General features: G+C 37.7%; 1 protein-coding gene across 3 annotated transcripts; it reads left to right on the top strand.

The window, feature by feature from the left end:
* Window positions 1-3: 3 nt before the first annotated feature.
* Window positions 4-21,331, top strand: TATDN3 (TatD DNase domain containing 3). 3 transcript variants are annotated; one of them, XM_086694470.1, is made up of 10 exons: window positions 4-157; window positions 1,667-1,699; window positions 2,590-2,663; window positions 2,881-2,965; window positions 7,340-7,402; window positions 8,535-8,644; window positions 8,808-8,863; window positions 10,417-10,529; window positions 18,504-18,578; window positions 21,108-21,331. In XM_086694470.1, the coding sequence occupies exons 1-10, from the start codon at window positions 92-94 to the stop codon at window positions 21,249-21,251; spliced, it is 819 nt and encodes a 272-aa protein (XP_086550596.1). In that variant the 5' UTR covers window positions 4-91; the 3' UTR covers window positions 21,252-21,331. The 3 variants fall into 3 exon arrangements, with proteins under 3 accessions (XP_086550596.1, XP_025776861.1, XP_025776860.1); XM_025921076.2 differs by having other exon boundaries at window positions 5-157; window positions 18,501-18,578; XM_025921075.2 differs by having other exon boundaries at window positions 7-157; window positions 18,498-18,578.
* Window positions 21,332-22,595: the final 1,264 nt, after the last annotated feature.

The following is a 22,595-nucleotide window of genomic DNA, read 5'->3' on the forward strand; positions in this document are numbered from 1 at the left end:
GCACGCGTCCGGCCGGAATCTCAACCCGGCGCTGCGGCAGCGTTCCGGCCGGTGCTCGGCGGACCAGTGGAGTGCTGCGCTGGCGGCGGCGATGGGGGCGGTGGGCGTAGGGTTGGTGGACTGTCACTGCCACCTCTCGGCCCCGGACTTTGACAGCGTATGTAAGGGCGAGGCCCTGCCCGTGGGAGCGGGGAGGCTCGCGGCCCTTTACCTTCAGATTGTTTTTGCTCTCCTCCCTTAAGACCAAGCCTCAAATCCTCCCAGGCCCGTTTACGGCCCGGAGTGACTTGCTCCCGGCTCCGTATTTAATCTCAGTCCTCATGATTTTTCTTTCTGATCCTGAATAGCGTTAAGCCCTCTGTCTCCACGTAGCTTTTATTTGCTCTTCCCGTTTGCTGGAGTGCTTTCCCCCTTCCTCCCCTTGGTCCGGCCGTTTATCCCACCCGCCTCGCAACTCCTGGCGGAGCCCCCAGTTTTCCTGGGAATTGTGTTTTCGGCACTTTCCCGCGCACCGTGTGTTCCAGTTCTAATGGGGAAGAGAAGCAAACAAAAGGACAGAACACACAAAATCAGAGTTGCAAAGTTGCACAGTTGCAAACTGCTCCATTGGGGATGAGAGGCTGATGATAGAGAAGGAAGAGCGGGGTGTCTTTTAGGGGGAAAACCTCTCAAGAGGGGGCACTTAAGTTGGAATTGCAAAGACAAAGAGTCGGCCAAGCAAGGAGTTGGGTGTACGGTGGTGTATAAAGCAAGCAGGTTGCAGGCCCCAGACAGGATAGAACTTGGCACATTCAGCCTACAAAAAGGCTGGTGGAGCCCACTGAGCTAGAAAGAGAGGGGTGGAAACAAGACTGGTGAAGTAGGCCAGTAAGGACAATGTGGATCCAGTAAAGGTTTTTTGTTTTTTGTTTTTTTAAGGGAGAGGGACAAATCTGATTTCCATTTTAAAAACCGTTTTGCTAATGTGTGGCAAATAGCAAGAGTGGAAGCTAGAAAACCCTAGCTTTTGGAGGCGTTTACTGTTATGTAGACAGGAGATGATGGTGGTTGCAAGGGGTTTTGAGAGAAGCAGATGTTTGGCACATGTTGAAGCCTAATATCCTTCCAAGTGGAAATGTCATGTCTTTAAATGTCAGTCTTGGGTTCAGGAGAAAATAGGCTGGAGATCAAAATTGGGGACTCATTAGCATAATGGTATTAAAACCTGTGGATGAGGTCACCCGAGGTATAGAGAGAGAGGAGCATAGGGTCCTGAAATCTGGCAGAGGAGAGAGAGCCAGCTAAGGAGAATGAAAAGTAGCAGCTAGTGGAGAGCGGTGTTTGCAGCAGTAGTATAGCAGAAGCCAAGAGTGGGAAATATTTCAGGAAAGAAGGAGTGAACAAGTGAGTTCTTAATGCTGCTGAAGGTAAAGTAAGAGGAGGATAGAGAAGTGTCCTTTATATTTCACAATGACAGTTTCTGTTTTAGTAGAGTGGGAACAGAAGCCAGATTTTAGGGAGAGACGAAGTAAACAGAAGGTGCATCACTATTGCTCTTCACATTCTGTTACACTGTTCCTTGCCTTTGTTGTCATTCTTTATGGTGCCTAACTACATTGATATATACAGCCAAAGAGCTATATTATTTATTATCTGAAATAATTGTGATTACTTACGCTTGTTTTAGGATCTGGATGATGTTTTGGAGAAAGCCAAGAAAGTAAGTCAATATCTATCATTGCCTTTTGTTTTCCTATTAATTTCAAGCTAGAACAGCTTGAACTTTAGAGACAGTATGCTTATGTTGCTTTGTTAATAATAAGTAACATTAATTAACTGTTTACTATATGCCAGGCCCCGAGCTAAGCCCTTTCTTACATTGTCTCATTTAATGTTTCACAACATCCTTAGGAGGAAGCTACTATTTTGTAGCCAACCATTTGGTAGATGAGAAAACTCAGACCTAGAGATTAACCTATCCAAAGACACACTGCTAGTAACGTGATACAGATAAGATAGATAGTCTGGATCCAAAATATGTTCCCGCAACTACAGTGCTTACCAGTTATATGGAACAGATTGGTCCATCTGTCAGTTCTGAAATTAGCTCCGGAGATCATGGAGAAATTACAAAAGTTTCCTGAGACATTTTTAATTTGTTTCAGAAAAAAATGACTAATTTTTGGAAGTATTTATGAAATTAATTATAACGACCACTTTATAGTCTTCCGTAAAAGTGATAGTCCGGAATGGTTGCCAATACATTTTACATACACAGCAATCATTCACTATGGCAGCTTAATTAGGAGTTTGGAATTACACAGGCCTAATGATCTTTGGCGAGTTATTTGACTCCATCCAAAACTGTCTCCTGATCTATATAGTGGATTACAGTAGTGCCTACTTCATGGGGTTGTGTAGATTAAATGAGGTAATACTTATATTCACTGAACATAGTGCCTGAAACATAGTGAGTACCCAGTGATAGCCATCCTGATTATATTGATGGTGTGTGAGTGAGTAAGAATAACTAAAAGTACAGAAGACTTTAAATTTATCTTCAGTTAAATGTGTATTGTTTGAGATTCTAACTATTCATTTTTGTTTCAGGCCAATGTTATGGCTCTTGTGGTGGTTGCTGAACATTCAGAAGAATTTGAGAAGATTATGCAGCTTTCAGAAAGGTGCTGCTTCTCTCATTAAGCATTTAAAGAGTTGCTAATAAGGATGCAGTTATGATGTCATATTTATAATATCAGAGATCATCCATTTTGAAAGAGAATAAGAAGAAAAAAAGTCACATCGATGTAGCCCTAAAAAAGTCTTTCATACTTGTTCTTTAGAGTAGCATTGTTTACTAGTTTAATATTCCTGCTCTCTTAATTTGTTCTACATTTTTAGGTATAAGGGGTTTGTCCTGCCATGTTTGGGTGTTCACCCTGTGCAAGGAGTTTCACCAGAAGACCAAAGAAGTGTCACATTAAAGGTAACAGTCATATAAAACAAGAACCATAAAAAAAATGATACCTTTTTACTTTGTAATCCTCTTCTTTCTGACCTATATTCTAAGGCAATAATCCAGAAGAAGGAAATACTACCTTTCACATAGGTATTTGTTACAGCATTATTTGTAATAGAGGAAAAAATGGAAACAGCCTAGAGGCTCAGAAATAAAAATTAATTTGTAGAATGTTAAATATACATACATACATATGGGATGCATGCGTGGAAAATGAGAATTATAAGGTTTATTTTATATTAGTGATGAAGAAAATATTTAACAGTATAATATAGGGAGAAAAGCAGGATACCAAATGGTTTATTTGCTAGGAGTGACATCCAAGGAAAAATATATTCTATAAGGAAAAGACTGGAGAGAAAAACACAGAAATGGCATTAGCTGTGATGATTGGGCAGAATTATAAGTGACTTGCTGTCACATTTTTTATCATGTTGTCCTATTGCTTTGGCAAAAAAGTGATAAAATATCCAGAAAGTCACAAATTCATAGATGTAGTATTGTAAGGGAGCAAATGAGCAGTGTCTTCTTGACCATTAAGCCATTTCTATAGGAATGCTCTGATCTATTAAGCTGCGTTGCTTTTATACCCTCTGTGAAAAAAATCCTACCTACAAGATCTCACAGACTCACAATAGCCAATGTGCCTTACATTTCAGACTTGTCTCCTGACTCAACATCAGGGTGATGCACAGTTCCTTAAATGCTTTATTACATAATGGAATTGATAGCCCCCCATTTTGAAGAAGTAAAGACTTTTTGTTACCTATGAATAAAGGAGGCTACAAGGTCTTTGATTTTTTATAATAGTGAATTTGTATTCTTACATTAGGATACGCCAGGTAGCTCTATTTATTTTCAAACAAAATTACTTTTAATTCACTTAAGGTAAAAATAAATACTTGTCCTATAGCTCTCCTGAGTTGTTCTCCTGATATGATAGAATTAGCTAAATTGCCAAAGAGTTAAAATTCCAAAAATATTGGGGATCATAGCAAGATAGCATTTCTTTCGTTGATCTTGAGATTTCTATTAATAGGCATTCATTTAGTTAGTCAACAAGTGTTTACTGAGCACCTACTGCATTTCAAGCACTCCTCCAAGCAGCATGGAGTGAAATCCCTCTCGTGGAGGCTAGATTCTAGATAGGGGCAGACAGACCATCAACAATTAGATACACAAACAGGAAAACTTTAGGTAGCACTTAGTGCTTTAAAAACAATAAAACAAGATTATGTGATAGGGATTGTGGATGCTGGTTTTTAGATTGTAGTCAAGGAAAGCCTCTCTGAGGTGGTGATGTTAGAAATGCAACCTGAATGCTATGAAGGAATTGGCCCTGCAGAGAGAGGCATCCAAGTGTTGTAGGCAAAGGAAACAACCAAGCACGAATGTCCTAAGGTAGGAACAAGAAATAAAGTGCTGATGTGACTGGTGGCAAGGGGAAGTAACAGTGGTGAGGTCAGAGGCACTGGGCAGGGGTCACGTCGTAAGGGCCTTGGTGGATTTCATCAATTCAATGGGAGATTTAAGACAGGAGCAAAAGAGGAAGACAGAAGGAGCTAGGAGACTATTACAGAGAGAGAGACGGTGGTAGACTGGACCAGAGTGGTGGCAGCAGAGGTGAAAGGAGGTGGGTGGATTTGACATATTTTGGCACAGATGTAGAACTGATAGGACTGTTTAACTTATAAAAGTAGTTAAAATACCAACAATAGATGGGTAATTCTAGATTCTTAAAGCAGATATGAACTTAGGAAATCTCAGGATAGCCCTCTGAAAAACACCACAGATAAGCAGTTATTCCTATTTGACTCCTAGTGTGCTTGTCCATACCCTAGATTCATTTTCCCATATTGATTAAATTATAAGCCCCTAATATGTGGTACAAAGCTAGGTATGTAGTAAGCATTTATTAAGTTAATTTGGTTTATAAAATTAAAGTGGCCTAGCATCGCTTCCCGGCCCTTTGGCTAAGATCAAGTGTAAAGTTGCCTAGATCACACAAATCTTCCAGCACATTACTGAATTAATTCATTCAATATATATTATTACCAGGCAGGGCTTGGACCCTGGAGACGCTTCAGGGAACCAAAATTCACTGTCTGCAATCTAGTGCCCCCTGCAAACAGGGCATGTGCTCTGCAGTTGGCTCTGGTCCCTTCTTGGCCCACTTCATTCATTTGTGTTACACACCTGACCTGTTCTAAAGGTTCTGAAGACTAAACATTTTCTTTGATAAAAAATCTTTTGTAATTATTTAAAATCATTCAGAATAAATCTGCTCTCCTTCCCATTTGCCCTTTGTCCCCTTTTTTCCTCCTCCCTCTTCCTTTTCTCTTTTTTTCTGTCAGCAGCATAGTAGGAACAGCATGGGCTTTGAAGTCAGAAAGGCCTGTCCTACTGGCTTCTGTGATCTGTGGCTCTTTGCTAAGTCTTAATTCCCTCTTTTTTTTTTTTTTAATTTTTTTTTCAACATTTATTTATTTTTGGGACAGAGAGAGACAGAGCATGAACGGGGGAGGGGCAGAGAGAGAGGGAGACACAGAATCGGAAACAGGCTCCAGGCTCTGAGCCATCAGCCCAGAGCCTGACGCGGGGCTCGAACTCACGGACCGCAAGATCGTGACCCGGCTGAAGTCGGACGCTTAACCGACTGCGCCACCCAGGCGCCCCCCCTCTTTTTTTTTTTTTTAAAGAGGCTTCATGCCTAGCGCCAAGCCCAATATGGGGCTTGAACTCACAACCTTGTGATCAAGACCTGCACTGAGATCAAGAGTTGGTCACTTAACCCACTGAGCCACCCAGATGCCCCACAATTTCCTCGTTTGTAAACCATGAATAATTATACAATAGTAGTCATAGTCATAGTTATAGAGGTTTAGGATTTTTGAAGCCCCATAATAGAACCATTAGCTATTAAGGAACTTGAGACCTTATGGAGGAAGTTGGAACAGAAATGAAGTCAGAAATAGATTTATGAATGTCTTTATAAAACTTTCTACATCTATTGAAATACTAGAGACCACACACACAAATACACACATGTATTAAGTTAGTAGTATGAAATATATTAATTTCTATTTACTATCCCTGACTTGCCAGAACTTCCAGACTATTTCGTGAGAAGTTGGAACAGTCTTATTATAAATTTGTTTTTTTTTTTCACAGATAATACATATTCCAAGAAGCACAATTTTTCCTATATCTGGTCTTCATCCAAATGTACACCTTCTTTCTAAGACTTTCCAAATATCAGCCATTTCCTGGGTAATCCCCAACTTTTCCAGTGCCTCTGAGCTTTCAAGACAGAGTAACTTGTATATTTGATATGGAAGAAACTTTGGATGACACTGTTTAACCTCCTTGGCTGTTGTCAGACGCCTTCTCTGGTGTCTAAGGTTTTATACTCTTAGCTCCTACAACAATGTTAATTCCTCTTCGTTGAGTCTACTAGAATGTATTTCTAAGGCCTTGATCTACTCTCTCCCTCATCCTTTCTGTCTCTAGAGGTAGAATTGTAAAATCTCCGGTTCCTTTACCATCTGTTTCACCTCCCTCTTCTTAATTCTTCTTTGTTCTGATTATCTTCAGTAGAATTCCTTTGCAATTTACATATCCTGAGACTAAAACTCTCAAAGTAGTTTATAAGATATCTAGAAGCAAATTTTCCATATATGTATTTATTTGTCTTTCCCTTTTCTTACAAGGGAACTCTCACAGGGTGAATTCTCTTTAAGTGGAAATAGTAATATCATGGAAACTAATACTATACAGTTATTTCAGTAGTTGACAAAGAAGCATATGTGTGATATTTAGTGTTTATGCTATTGAATCTTTAGGGAAAAAATAGGCTAGGCATGACTGTAAAGACAGAAGAAATCAGTGAAAACAGTGCAGGAGGATGTATAGGATTATCACTATGAAAAAACTAAAAAAACATCCTCAGAGGTGGACATACCACAGTGCACTCCCAAAAGCTCAATTACAAGGGTGACTACCTGTTGGCTTTCTTCTCTCTTGCTCAGCTATTCCAGGAGGAAATCCAAATCAGTTTTAAATGCCAGGAAATTCCTCTTAAATATTAGGAAGTGTCCTGGTGGAACTTTTCATTGAAAGTCTTGTTCTTGTAACCTGACTGGGTGTGGGATGTTTCTACTCAAATTTCCAAATAGTAGTATGTACCATTGTAGGATGACTATTAATACTTCTTCACTGGTTAAAGGTATTGAATGTATGTAAAGGATCCAGTATAGTACAGTGCCTGGCATATAAAATGTTTTTTCTAAAGTATCAGTTCCCTTCCTCTTTGTTTAAGCAAATTTACTTTTTTTCTCCCAGGATTTGGATGTAGCTTTGCCCATTATGGAGAATTACAAGGATCGATTATTGGCAATTGGAGAGGTAACACCAAATAGCCGATCAAATGACTTCCAATACAGACTTAAATATGATATATGAATATAATCTTTAATTCACTGTTGGTGGTTACAACTGACTTAGATAATTATCTTTACCCTATTTAGCTGAATGATAATTTGTCAGTACTTCCTCAAAAAGCAAAATAGCTTGCGGATAAAACAATAGAAAACTTCACTATAGGCTTATGTTAATGAAAGAAAACTGCTTTGTTAGCATTTCTAATTATTTTCTTTTCCTTTTCTTAAATAGGGTCATCTCTGTGGTAGTTAACTTGGTGTATACTGACATTAACTAGGCTAGAGTTTGTAATTAAAAAACATTTTTATTATACAATTTACAGTTGTGAAACATTTTATCACTTGGTAATAAACTCCACTTCTAATCAAAGATAAAAGATAAGAGTAACACTTAAATTTAGAATATAGCAATGCGTGCCAAAATAGTGTCAAGGGAAACAGGCATTATAATCTTCCCTGTCCAATGTAGTAACCACATACAACTGTTCAGCACTTGAAATGTGACTGGTCCAAACTGAGATGTGCTATAAATGTAAAATACACAGCATTTCAAAGTCTTAGTACCCAAAACAAGAATGTAAAATAACAATGATTTTTGATATTGATTTTGTATTGAAATAATAATATTACTATATAATAATGATGTTTTTGACATATTATATTAATAGGATTAAAGTATATTATTAAAATTAATTTCACCTGATTCTTGTTAGTGTTTGTATTTTATTTTTTAAAAAATGTTTATTTATTTTTGAGAGAGAGAGAGGGAGCATAAGCAAGGGAGAGGCAGAGAAAGAGAGGGAAACACAGTCTGACGCAGGCTCTAGTCCCTGAGCTGTCTGCACAGAGCCTGATGCAGATCTTAAACCCATGAACTGTGACATCATGACCTGAGCCGAAGTCGGACACTTAACCGACTGAGCCATCCTAGGTGCTCCTTGTTAGTGTTTTAACAAGGCTACTAGAAACTGTAAAGTTACGCATGTGGCTTGCATGTATGGCTCCCATCATGTTTCTTGGACAGCATGGCTCCATGGCATGTCTTTTAGGTTCATTAAACCATAAACGTGTAAATCTGTTGTATTTTTCCATTACAGGTGGGACTAGATTTCTCCCCCAGATTTGCTGGCACTGATGGACAGAAGGAAGAGCAGCGACAAGTCCTAATCCGACAGGTCCAATTAGCCAAAAGATTAAATTTGCCTCTGTAGGTTAATTAATCATCTTTCTGTATTAATAGCTATGGAGCAAATTAAATAATGATTCTCCTGAGATGGAGCTTTGCATTTCTTTTTCTCTGAATTGCTTTAATAGAACAAAATAATACTTACAGATTAAGTACCTAAAAAGAATTTTTTGTTGTTAAACAGAAATGTTCACTCACGCTCAGCTGGAAGACCCACCATCAGCCTCTTAAATGAGCAAGGTATTTAGGTTCCTGAGAGAAATGTGCCTAATATTTCACTTTGACAGTTCCAGTCCATGTTCTCACGGAATAAACCGTGTTTCACTTTGATTTCTTAAAGGGAATGAAATGGGGCAAGGGTGGAGGTGGAAACCAACTAAGGTGATTTTGCAAGTCAGTCTACTTCCAGGTGTGACTATGCCATTTAAAAGGCCAGCATAAAGCAAATGAAAACTTGGATCAAGTAATTTATATTCCCTAATTTAAAAATTAGCAGTTCTAATTTTTTAATCAGCTTAGCCAGCTGATTAAAGACAGAGGAAAAAAACAGAGCAAAGATGTGTTACTGTTTTGCATGTTTTCTGGCTGCTGCTTCAGAAAATGGTAATTATACAGGCTGTGGCCGTGATACATAAAATGCACTGTCAACTTCAGCTGCTTCTAAAGTAAAAGTATATCTTACAGAATTACTTTTCAGACTTTATAAAGTGCTATACACAGTAAGAAATATACTTTATTTTGAGTCGCAATATATACACATGTATACTTTTTTTGTAGTATGACTTTATTTCGAGACTTCGTATATGTGCATAAAGAAACCTGAGAAACGTTTAAGGAGCAGTATATTTATATGGTATATATAAATATGTGTGCATACATATATGCAGACGCACACATACATATAAGCACATGCTGGTCAGTCGTGACTCACTAAATTGATTTCATAGTTCACTTAATAGTCGCAATCCACAAATGATCACACCTACTATTTGAAAAAAAACAGTATCAAATAGTAAAGTAAATGTAATTGCCTGCAGCTAGAAAGTATTGTATTTCTCAGTGATGAGAATCACTGGGATTACTAAAAATTACTGGGATTTTTAGGCAGGCTGAGTGGCCATCCTTTAAGAACTGAAGGTGATCTTGTGAAGCCAGCCCTGACTACAGAATCTCTCAGTCACTGATACCCTGTCTCTTTCACAAGCATTCTTGCGAAGGATAATTTCACTGCTTAAAGACGTAGTAGGAACAATAATTGTTCCTACTAGAATAATTTCCAAATGTCTAGAAAAGGTTTGATGATAAAGGATGTTTAGAAATTTGTTTAAAAAATTGTATTTCAGGGGCGCCTGGCTGGCGCAGTCGGTTAAGCGTCCGACTTCAGCCAGGTCACGATCTCGCGGTCCGTGAGTTCGAGCCCCGCGTCAGGCTCTGGGCTGATGGCTCAGAGCCTGGAGCCTGTTTCCGATTCTGTGTCTTCCTCTTTCTCTGCCCCTCCCCTGTTCATGCTCTGTCTCTCTCTGTCCCAAAAATAAATAAACGTTGAAAAAAAAAAATTTAAAAAAAAAATTGTATTTCAATTTTATTCCGAAGATTAACAACGTGCTGTATTTTTTATTGTACTGTTTGAACACTGTACATTTACCCGTTAGAAGTCCTAGAACCTCATCCTTATGTCCTAGTGATCAACATTTACTTAAAATTTACAATCTATGTTGCCCAATTTGATTAGTGGAAAAACTTCTCATTAAGGAAATGAAAGGAAACTCTAGCTTATCATTAACCTTTGACAGGTGCTGACAAAGTGCTTCTGCATGCATTTGATGGCCGGCCATCTGTAGCCATGGAAGGAGTAAGAGCTGGGTACTTCTTCTCAATTCCTCCTTCTATCATAAGAAGTGGACAGGTAAGTTCTTTCATTAAGCCTCAATTAATGCTTTGTGAAATACACTTTAAAATACGAGCTTTTATTACACACTTGTAATACTTATTCTGGTTACATTACAAAAATTAATCATAGGTCCCTACCGCACACTGACATGAAAATTAACTCAAAAATGGATCAAAGACATAAACACAAGAGCTAAATCTATAAAATTATTAGAAGAAAACAGATCAAAATCTTTATAACCTTGGAATTGGCAATGGTTTCTTAGATATGACACCAAAAGCACAAGCAGTCAAAGAAAGAATAGACTTCACCAAAATTTAAAACTTCCGCAGTAAAACAATTCTTGTACTTTTTATACTAGAAGAGATACTATCGAGAAAGTGAAAAGATAACCTACAGAATGAGAAAAAGTATTTGCAAATTATATCTGATAAGGGTTTAGTGTCCAGAGTATATAAAACACCATTACTACTCACCAATTAGAAAAAAAATAGGTGTGCCTGGGTGCTCAGTCCGTTGAGCGTCCAACCCTTGATTTCAGCTCAGGTCATGAACCCAGGGTTGTGGGACCGAGCCCTGTGTCAGGCTCTGCACTGGGCACAGAGCCTGCTTGGGATTCTCTCTTTCCCTCTTTCTCTGCCCCTTTCCTGTTCATGCTCTTGCTCTCACTCTCTCTCTCAAAAAAAAATAAATAAATAAATAAATAATAAATAGGCAAATAACCCAGTTTAAAAATGGACGAAGGATTTAAGTAGATTTTCTCCAGAAGACATACAAATGGTCATAAGGACATGAAAAGACATTAGCCAAAAAGAAAGCACAAATCAAGGGTACTATGCAGTACCACTTCACACCTACTCGGTTTGACAGTTTCTCAAAAAATTAAACACAGTTAACATATGACCCAGCAATTCCACTCCTTGGTAGATACCCAAGAGAAATGAAAACATATATCCACACACAAACTTGTACATGAATGTTCACAGCAGCAGGATTCATAATTGCCAAAAACTAGAAACAACCCAAATGTCCATCAGCCGATGAGTGGATAAACAAAATGTGGTGTGCCCATATAATGGAATATTATTCAATCATAAAAAGAATTGAAGTGCTCATTCCTGCTAAAACGTGGATGAACCTTGAAAACATTATGCTAAGAAAAAAGCCAGACACAAAAGAACACATATCATTCCATTTATATGAACTGTCCAGACTAGGCAAATTTCACAGAGGCTGAAAGTAGACTAATGATCACTACTAATCATTAGTGACTACTAATAATGGGTAAAGGGTGTCTTTCTGGGGTGACGAAAAGTTCTGGAATTACATACTGCTGATGGTTGTACCACCTTGTGAATATAGTAAAAACCATTGAAATGTATACTTTTATTTTATTTAAAAAAATTTTTTTTAATGTTTATTTATTTTTGAGAGAGACAGAGAGTGAGCAGGGGAGGGGCAGAGAGAGGGAGACATAGAATCTGAAGCAGACTCCAGGCTCTGAGCTGTGAGCACAGAGCCTGACGCGGGACTCGAACTCACAGACCACAAGATCGTGATCTGAGCCGAAGTTGGACACTCAACTGACAGAGCTACCCAGACGCCCCTGAAATGTATACTTTTAAAGAATGAATATTATGGTATGTGAATTCTATCAATTAAAAATGCAACAAAACCTAATTTAGGTAATTTACCATATTTTTAGACACTCTTTTTTTTTTTATATTTTATTGTCTTTGATACTGAGGTGCATGTTACAGTCAATGGCACCTTAAATTCTGTGAAATACAGTACATTGTCTACCAGTATTCAGAACTAATGTAAGTAAAGAGTATAGAATTGAGGTATAGCCAAGATTTTTTAAAAATATCTCCAAGGGGCATCTGGATGGCTAAGTGGTTAAGCATCCAACTCTTGACTTCAGCTCAGGTCATGATCCCAGCGTTGTGGGATCAAGCCCCACATCGGGCTCCACACTGCCTGCATGGAGCCTGCTTATGATTCTTTCTGTCTCTCCTTCTGCTCCCTCCCTTGCTCCCTCTCTCTCTAAAATAAAATAAAATTAAAAAAAAATCTCCAGTAACAATTATTTATGTTTTATTATTTTTTTAATTGTAGTTTTTAAAATCAGGTTTATTGAGAAATATACCTATTGTGATTTGCCTTTTTTACATACACGATTCTAATGGTTTTAACAAAGGTGTACTACCACCACATTCAAGATACAGAGTATTTCCATCATCCCAAAAAGTTGGTTCATGCACCTTTCTAGTAAATTCCTCCTTCCACCCCCAATCCTGGCAACCACTGATTTCTGTCCCTATGGTTTTACCTATTCTAGAATGTGATCTAAATGAAATAATTCATGTAAGCTTTTGGATCTGGCTTATTTTACTTAATGCTTTTGGATTCATCCGTGTTGTTGCATATATGAGTAGTCTATTTTGTATATGTAGTTTATTTTGATTGCATGTGGATTTTCCAGTGATTACCCATTTACCAGTTGATAAACATTTAGATTGTTTCCAGTTTCACACTATTATGGATAGAGCTGATATAGACATTAACATACAGATCTTTGTTTGGACATATATTTTCATTTCTTCTGTGTTAAAACCTAGAGGTGCTATTGCTGAGTCATAAGGTTAAGTGTATGTTTACCTTATTAAGAAACTGTCAAACTGACTTCCAATTGGCTGTCCCATTTTGGATTCTCAACAGCAGTAAGCCAAAGTCTTGGTTCTGCATCCTTACTAGTACTTGGTGTTGTCATTTTTTTAGCTCTTCTGATACGTGCATAACCATCTCTCATTGTGGTTTCCATTGCATTTCCTCAATTAATGATGTTTAAAATTTATGTTCCATGCTGACAGTGCAGAGCCTGCTTGGAATTCTCTCTCACTCCCTCTCCCTCAGTCTCCTTCTCTTTGTGTCCCTCCCTCACTCGTGCTCTCTCTCAAATAAAAAGTTTTAAAAAATTTAAAAGCACATCTTTGCAGGGGTGCCTAGGTGGCCCAGTCAGTACAGCATGTGACTCTTCATCTCAGAGTTGTGAGCCCCACATTGGGTGTAAAGATTACTTAGAAATAAAATGTTTTAAAAAACTTAAAATAAAAGCACATCATTTCATGTGCTTATTTAACATCCATACATCCACGTCTCTTCTTTGGTAAAATTTCATTCACATATTTTGCACCTTTTTATTTGGTTTGTTTTTTATTGTTGAGTTGGCGAAGGTCTTTATATATTCTGGATGCAAGTCCTTTATCTGCTAAGTGTTTTGCAAATGTCTTCTCTCATTTTCTCGCAAATATATTCTTTTATTTTCTCTAGTGTCTTTCAAAGGGAAGTTCGTTATTTTGATGAGCTTCAGTTACTATTTTTCTTCTAGGATTTGCGCTCTTAGGATCATATCTAAGAAATCTATCTAACCCAAGGTCAAAAAGATTTTCTCTTATGTTTTCTTCTAGAAGACTTACAGATTTAGTTTTACATTTAGATTTGTGATCTATTTTGTATATGTTGTGAAGTATGAGGCAAGATTCACTATTTTGCCTATAGATATCTGGTTCTGGTATAATTTGCTGGAAAGATGATCCTTTCTTCCTAAAACTACTTTGGCACTGTAAAAAAATTAATTGACTGTATATCTGGATCTACTTCTCATTTTTCAATTCTGTTCCATTGATGTGTATGTCTGTTCATATGCCGATATCACACAACCGTGATTATGTTAGATTTATAGTAAGTTTTGAAATCAGGTAGTGTGAGTATGCTGCAATAAAGCAAATATCACAATAAAGCTGTGTCTCAACAGTGGGCTTAGTAATTATTAAATCCCATTGTAAACAGATGTGCTGTCATCCAAGCTTTGTTGTTCCATTTATAGAGCACAAGCAGAATAAATTTAGCATTATTCTTAAGGGCTCTAGGATTTTTAGAATGGTAAGTAAACATTAAAGTCACCAGCTGCATTAGCACCTAACAAGAAAGTCAGCCTGTCCTTTGAATTTTGGGAGCCAGGCATTGACTTTTTCTCTCTAGCTGTGAAGGTCCTAGATGGCATCTTCTTCCAATAGAAGGCTGTTCTGTCTACACTGAAAATCTGTTTTATGGCGTAGCCACCTTCCTGAATTCTCTGAGCTGGATCTTCTGGAGAACTTGCTGCAGCTTCCATGTCAGCACTTGCTGCTCCGCCTTGCACTTCCATGTTTTGGAGATGGTGTCTTTCCTTAAACCTCATGGACCAACCTCTGCTGGTTTCAGAATTTACTTCTGCAGCTTCCTCGCCTCTTTCAGCTTTCAGAGAATTAAAGGGCTTTGCTCTGGATTGGGCTTTGGCATAAGGGAATGTTGTGGCTGGTTTCGTCTCCTCTCCAGGACACTCAAACTTTCTCCGTATCAGCAATAAGGTGTTTCACTTTCTTATCACTTGTGTGTTCACAGGAGCAGCACTTTTCATTTCCTCCAAGAACGTTTTCTTTGCATTCGCAACGGCTAACTGGCACAAGAGACCTCACTTTCTGCCTGTCTCGGTTTTCCTCACCAAGCTTAATCGTATCTAGCTTTTGATTTAAAATGAGAGCTATGTGATTCTTCCTTTCCCTTGAACACTTAAAGGCCATTGTAGGGTGATTAATTGGCCTAATTTCAGTATTGTGTGTCTCAGGGAGTAGGGAGGCCTGGGGAGAGGGAGAGAGAGACAAGGAAATGGCTGGTGGGTGGACATACACATTTATCAGTTACGTGTACTGTCTTGTATAGGCACAGTTCGCGGTGCCACAAAGCAGTTACACTAGTAACATCAGAGGTCTCTGGTCACATATCAGCATAACAGATATAATAACAATGAAGATGTTTGGGATATTGCAAGAATCACCAAAATGTGAGACAGTGACACAAACTGAGTAAATGCTTTTGGAAAAGTGGCGCTGATAGACTTGCTAGATACAGGGTTGCTGTAAACCTTCAATTTGTAAAAAGAAAAAAACAAAGCCTCGATATCTGTGAAACACAGTAAAGCAAGGTGTGCCTATATATTATCCTTTTTACAGTTAAAGTATAGTTTATAGTTAAGTTTCAGATTATTTATTTAAAATCTTCCCTGTTTTCTTTTTTTTTTTTACATTTATTTATTTTTGCGACAGAGAGAGACGGAGCATGAACGGGGGAGGGGCAGAGAGAGAGGGAGACACAGAATCAGAAACAGGCTCCAGGCTCCGAGCCATCAGCCCAGAGCCTGACGCGGGGCTCGAACTCACGGACTGCGAGATCGTGACCTGGCTGAAGTCGGACGCTTAACCGACTGCGCCACCCAGGCGCCCCCCTGTTTTCTAATATAAACCTTTAATGCTATAGTTGCATTAGCACTAACCAGTTCTTATAGTTACAATCCACAAATTTTGATGGATGCTGTATTTTCACTTTCTTTCAGCTTGAAATATTTTCTAATTTACCTTGTGACTTCCTCTTTGACCATACTGATCATTTCAAAGTGTGTTGCTTAATTTCCAAATACTTAGGAATTTTCCTGATAACTTTGTTATTCGGATCTGATCGCTAATTCTATTGTGTTCAGGAAACATACATTATGTAATTTTAATTCTTCCAAATTAGTTGAGGGGGCGCCTGGATGCCTCAGTCAGTTAAATGTCTGACTTCAGCTCAGGTCATGATATCACAGTTTGAGAGTTTGAGCCCCACATCAGGCTCTGTGCTGACGACTTGGAGCCTGGACGCTGCTTCGGATTCTGTGTCTCCTCTCTCTGCCCCTCCCTCCCCCCCACCCCCCCCATCTCTCTCAAAAATAAATAAACATTGAAAAAAAATTTTTTTAATAAAATAAATTAGTTGAGGCTTAGTGGCCCAGAATATGGTCGGTCTTGGTAAATAGAACATACATAACTTGAAAAGAATGTGTATTCTGCTACTGGGGGATGGAGTGTTCTATAATGTCAGTTAGGTCAAGTTAATTGATAGTTCAAGATTATTTTTATTTCTCCTATTTTTATCAAGTGTGGAAAAATTTCCTATTTGGTAATAATTTTTAGCTGTATCATTTCTTTTCCAAAACAAAAATACTATTTTTTCTAATTTTAAAGACAGTATATGTACATTATAGAAAATTGAAAGACTTCAGAAAAGAACAAATTTCAAGTCAGCCTAAATCCTACCACTCAAAGATAATCATTGATAACATTGAATCAGATCAATTCTTAGTCTTTTTGTTTTGAGTCAGCTTCATGGATATTAGTGTCTATAAATATTGATCTACTTCATCTTTAAAGTGTGTAATATTTCACACTATGGATGTATCATAATTTATTTAATCATTACTCTAAGTAAAGATTAGGTCATTTCTAGTTTTTCACTGTTAATAAACAGTGCTTCAGTACTCAGCTATAAAAAAGAATGCATTCTTGCCATTTGCAACAGTATGGATGGACCTACAAGGTATTATGATAAAAGAAATAAATCAGACAGAAAAAGATAAATACCATATGATTTTACTTCTGTGTGGAATCTAAAAAAAAGAAACAAATGAACAAATAAAACCAAAGAGACTCATAAGAGAACTAGTGGTTGCCAGAGAGGAAGGGAGCGGGGAAATGGGCAAAGTAGGTGAAGGAGATTAAGAGGTACAGACTTTCAGTTACAAAATAAGTCATGGAGTTGAAAAGTACAGCACAGGGAATATAGTCAATACTATTGTAATAATCTTGTATGGTCACAGTATTAGGGTAACACTTAGTAATGTAAGTATTTATCAAATCACTATGTTGTACACCTGAAAGTAATATAATATTGCATGTCAACTATACTTCAATTTAAAGTACTTCAGTGGATGGGGCACCTGGGTGGCTCAGTCGGTTAAGCATCCGACTTCTACTCAGGTTGTGATCTCACAGTCATGAGTTTGAGCCCCGTATCGGGCTCTGTGCTGATAGCTTGGAGCCTGGAGCCTGCTTTGGATTCTGTGTCTCCCTTTCTGTCTCTCTCTGCCCCTACCCTGCTCATGCTCTGTCTGTCTGTGTCTCTCAAAAGTAATAAATGAACATTAAAAAACATTTTAAGGTACTTCAGTGGATACCTTTGTACATCCACAAATACATGTGCACATTTGTGCAGTATTTCCTATAAATGGAATCATTGAGGAAAAGGGATACATTTTTAAATTTTTGGTTAGATTGTCACATTTCCTTAAAGGAAGTTTATGACAGTTTAGCGTTTATCTACCAATAGTGCATAATATTTCAATGCTTTTTGAAATTTTAATCTTAAAATACTTTATTTTAACCATGTTTCATCTTGTATCATCTGTTGCCCATCTTTTACTTTTTTTACTTTTTTTTCGTTTGGGTATAGTTGACACACAATGTTACATTAGTTTCAGGTGTACAACATAGTGATTCACTTCCCATTTTTACTTTAAAAGTGCAGTGGCAGCAAGAGAATTCTGTTCTTGCTTTAAAACTCATGAAGTTCATTACAACCCTTGTAATCCAGACAGAAAATCATAAACAGGAAAATAAAGCCATCTCCTACCCAATCTGAAACTTTAAATATGCACATGAATTGAATTGGTAAACGCAAAGCCTTGAGTGACTCACAGCGAATAGTAGGAGCAAACACTGAGCGTGGTGGGTGGTGGTGGTGGAGACACCACAGAAGTCTCTTCCTTGGGTCTCCCTTGGGCGTGTGATACCAGATGTTTGGCTTTCTTGCTGGGTGTGCTTCATTTTTGGCTATTGGTTACTACTGCTTGGGTCCCTGGAGGCTTTGGATAATTTGGGGCAATGAATGTTTCTGTTTAAATCTATCAGTTGGTAGTAGAAGGATGAGAACACAGTGAATAATTATTGATTGAATAGGAAAGCATGAATTTTAGGTTCCTGGAGAGTAGGATGCATTGGTATATGGGTTTAGTGCACCTTTTTTATCTTTATGGCTCATGTTTTAAACTGGCTCTGTCTTTTCTCCAAGAAGCAGAAACTTGTGAAACAGTTGCCTTTAACTTCAATTTGCTTAGAAACAGATTCACCTGCACTAGGACCAGAAAAACAGGTAAATGGTTATCTAAAATCTACATTATTTAGATTGTCTCTTTCTTTTGAGCTATTTTCAGTTTAGCCGTGTGTCTCATTACAGTGTAAATACAGTGGAATCCTATTTTAATGCTAGGTTGAGAGATTTTATTAATTATATAGCTCTTGTGCTCCAGCACATATTATTGGATATCAGCCATGTCTTAATGTATGTAATAATGAGAGCCAGACAAGTACAGTAAAAAGTTCAGTATCTAGAGTCAGAAAGACCTGGATTCAAGTCCTGTCTCTGCTACCCACTAGCTGTGTGACTTTGGGCAAGTTGCTTAATCTCTTTGAAAGTGTGTCCTCGTTTACAAAATGTGGGCAAAATAGTAATAAAATACTTGAGAATATTACGGTGAGTATTAAATGAAATAATGTATATGAATGTCCAGCAGCGTCTGGTTTATAGTAGATGTTCAAGAAATGTTTCTTTTTCTTCTGTCAATTAGCGTGTTACAATGAGGCTCTGTTTCTTTCAGTACAAATATTGATGTAATCATAGATTTATTGATGTCATCTTTGCTGTACATTTTATTATTGTAGGCCACAAAATGTCATATTTTAAGTATTGCTACCTTTTAAAATTGTAACTGAAAGGAAGCCAGAGTATCTGCTCTGTTTGCTTTGGACACCACCTGTTACATTGACCTCCGAGTGTGGCTTACTGAGTGCCCTTGACTGCCCATCAGATCTGTGTCTCCATGCCTACCAGGTTCAGAGGACTGGCACTCAAGACTCAGAAGTTTGGGAGCAGTAGTGATATGATTTTTAATAAACTATGATTATTTACGATTGCAATGTGACTTTTGCTAATCAAAGTCCAATTAGTTACATATCTGTGTAAGTTGGCTCTTTAAAGAATATAGAAGACAGAGGAATGAGGAAATAGACGATCACAACTCCAGTTATTTTTTTGTTTGGGTATAGGACAAGATGGTACAGAATTGCTTTCCTGGTTAGCGTATACTAGAAGGAACAGAACGTAGCATTTTCCCCCTAAACAGAAATGAATTTCAGATGCTGTTCTAACTCAGTTTATATTTGCCTCTAGCTGATTTGACAAAAATTCTGGGTTTCCGGCATAGAGCCTTGTGCATAGCAGGTACTCAGAAATATCTGTTGAATAAATGAATTTTGTAGCTGGATATACTTTTTGCTAAGTAAAGTGCATTTGTTTAGAAAATCAGAAAGCACAGAAAATCATAAACAAGAAAATAGAACCATGTACTACTGAAAAGTGATCACTAGAGAGCAGTGGCTACGAGCATAAACCCTGATACCAGATTTCTCAGGTTTAAACCTCAACCAGCCTACAAACCAGCCATTTAGGATTCCTTCTTATCTATAAAAAAAAGTGACGCTAATAAAGCAGATAATAATAGTACCTATCTCATAGAGTTACTTTGAGGAATAAATGAGAAATCCTATGAAAAGTTTACAACAAAATCTTGCCTACAATAAGCACTAAATAAATGTTAGTTTTTATGTCCTTCCAGCCTTCTTAATATCCATATATGTACATATATATTTTTCATAAAAATAAGAATAGCCTGAATTTCATAACTTGCTTTATCTGGTAAACATCTGTATATGTCAATATGCTTTTCCTCATCATGTTTAATAACTGTGTAATATTCCAGTATGTGAACATACCATAATATCTGTAACTTGATATTGTTATTTACATTGTTTCCAACACAGCATGATAAACAACATGATGAACATCCTTGAGCAAAAATCTTGGTGCATATTTTTCATTGTTTTTTTAGGCTAATTATCAAGGTGGTTTTTTTTTTTTTTAACAGTTATCTTATTCCCCTGAGTATTATCATCCTGAGTAGAAAACATAATAATAATAATTTGTAAAATCTGAGTGCTACTGATTATAGATACACCACTGTTTTGTAACAACTAAGAAAGAAAAATCACTGACAATTATGCTATGACATGCCATCGAATGTAAGTAAAACCAGTATCAATTTCAGAGATATTAAACATCTTAGAATCAGTGAAATACCAGTACGTAATCTATTTATTCTTCCAGACACACAGTAGCAATTCTTGAATCCAACTGTAATAAACCTGTGAGGTGAAGAGGCCAGGCAGCAGAGCAGTGACCTTTACAAGCTAGTCACTTATACAACAGACCAAAGCACAGTTAATGCATCACACAGGCAGGTCACCAAGTGTTCACCACCTGCAGACTGCTTTATGTGCTGGGCCCTGGGCCTCAGTGTTAATACCCGAGGACTCTTTTCAAGAACGACATCGACTTACAGTCAACATTGTACAGGCCAATGTTGTGGCTGTAGCTTTTAAGCTGAAGTTCAGGGCCTTCTCCCCAGCCTTGCCTCACCTCCACTGCCATTAAGAAAAGAAAAAAAAAAAAAAAACAACCTCACTGGCTTTTACCAACTCACTTTGTTCTGCTCTATCTATGGTCTCTAAGATTGCTTCCCTTGAGTGTCATGTCTGATTCGCTGTCTGCTTTGTTCTGTTTCAGGTACGAAATGAACCCCAAAACATTTCCATTTCAGCAGAATATATTGCCCAGGTGAAGGGGATCTCAGTGGAAGAAGTTATAGAAGTGACAACACAGAATGCATTGAAACTATTCCCCAAGCTTCGGCAGCTGCTCCAGAAGTAGCTTCAAAACCAAATCTGCTGCAGGGAGCAGCATCCGAGAGAAAGAAATGTTCCGATTAAAACTGAGGGTTGATGGGGGGTGGGAGGGAAGGGAGGGTGGGTGATGGGTATTGAGGAGGGCACCTTTTGGGATGAGCACTGGGTGTTGTATGGAAACCAATTTGACAATAAACTTCATATATTGAAAAAAAAAAAAAGAAATGTTCCGATTAAGAGTCTGAACTAGGGGCACCCAGGTGGACACCCAGTCAATTAAGCATCTGACTTCGGCTCAGGTCGTGATCTCACAGTTCGTGGCTTCGAGCCCTGTGTCGGGCTCTGTGATGACATCTCAGAGCCTGGAACCTGCTTCAGATTCTGTGTCTCCCTCTCTCTGTTCCTCTCCACTCATGCTCTGTCTGTCTCTGTCTCTCAAAAATAAATAAACGTTAAAAAAAAAAAAAAGTCTGAACTGAAGAAGCCATTATATAAAGGTATAGAAGATTATAATTTTGGAGAAGATATTTCTCCTCAAACTGGGCTTGGATCCTGAAACCCTGGGTTCTGATTCCACTTTGTGCTTCTTTTTAATTATTGGGGCCCTAGCAGGAGATTGGGAAACACCACTGCTTCTTACCTTCCCCATTAAGTAGAACCACCAGATGAACCAAAACCATTTCTTCTGGCAAGGGTGGTTCCCACAGGTAAGATGTGAGTGCTACCGTGGTGGCTAAAGTTTGATCCTTCACCACCTGTTATATTTCCCATAGGATTTATCTGGTGAAAGGAGATCTAGTTTTTCATACTGTCAGAAATCTCTTTTTTCTGGGTTTGTAAAATTGAATTGTCAGGACTTTGAATTACTTCTTTTTAAGAAAGAAATGTATAGGTTCTTATATTGATCTTAGACCTTGACGTGTGAGGCGAATGGTGTGTCTAATCACCATTAAATACTAAGCCCCAAAGGTTAGGTAGTAACTAAGTTTAAGATCCAATCTGAATTTTGTCACATGTTTAAAATGTACATAGGTTTGTGAAAAATGTATCTATTTTTGCATGTAGTGATATTTTATATTTTTAAGTTTTAAAAATCGTGGCTGCAAAGAGTTTTGTGGATGGATTGGTGGGGATGTATGCAATGTCCCCACCATCATACATAATGAATGTACATAATGTCATTAAACTATACACTTAGAAGTTATTAAAGTGGTAGATTTTAACTACAGTGTGTATTTTAACCACAATTTTTTTTAAATCTTATATGTAGTTGACCAGGTGTTATGGCCATACCAAAACCTCATTATTGAATTTTACTAAATTATACAATCAGCAAATACTGGAAAAAGTACCTATCATAGAAAAAAAC

The sequence above is a fragment of the Puma concolor genome, chromosome E4 (genome assembly GCF_028749965.1).
Source record: "Puma concolor isolate L17-30 chromosome E4, mPumCon1.1.hap2, whole genome shotgun sequence".
NCBI classification, from domain to species: Eukaryota; Metazoa; Chordata; class Mammalia; order Carnivora; family Felidae; genus Puma; species Puma concolor.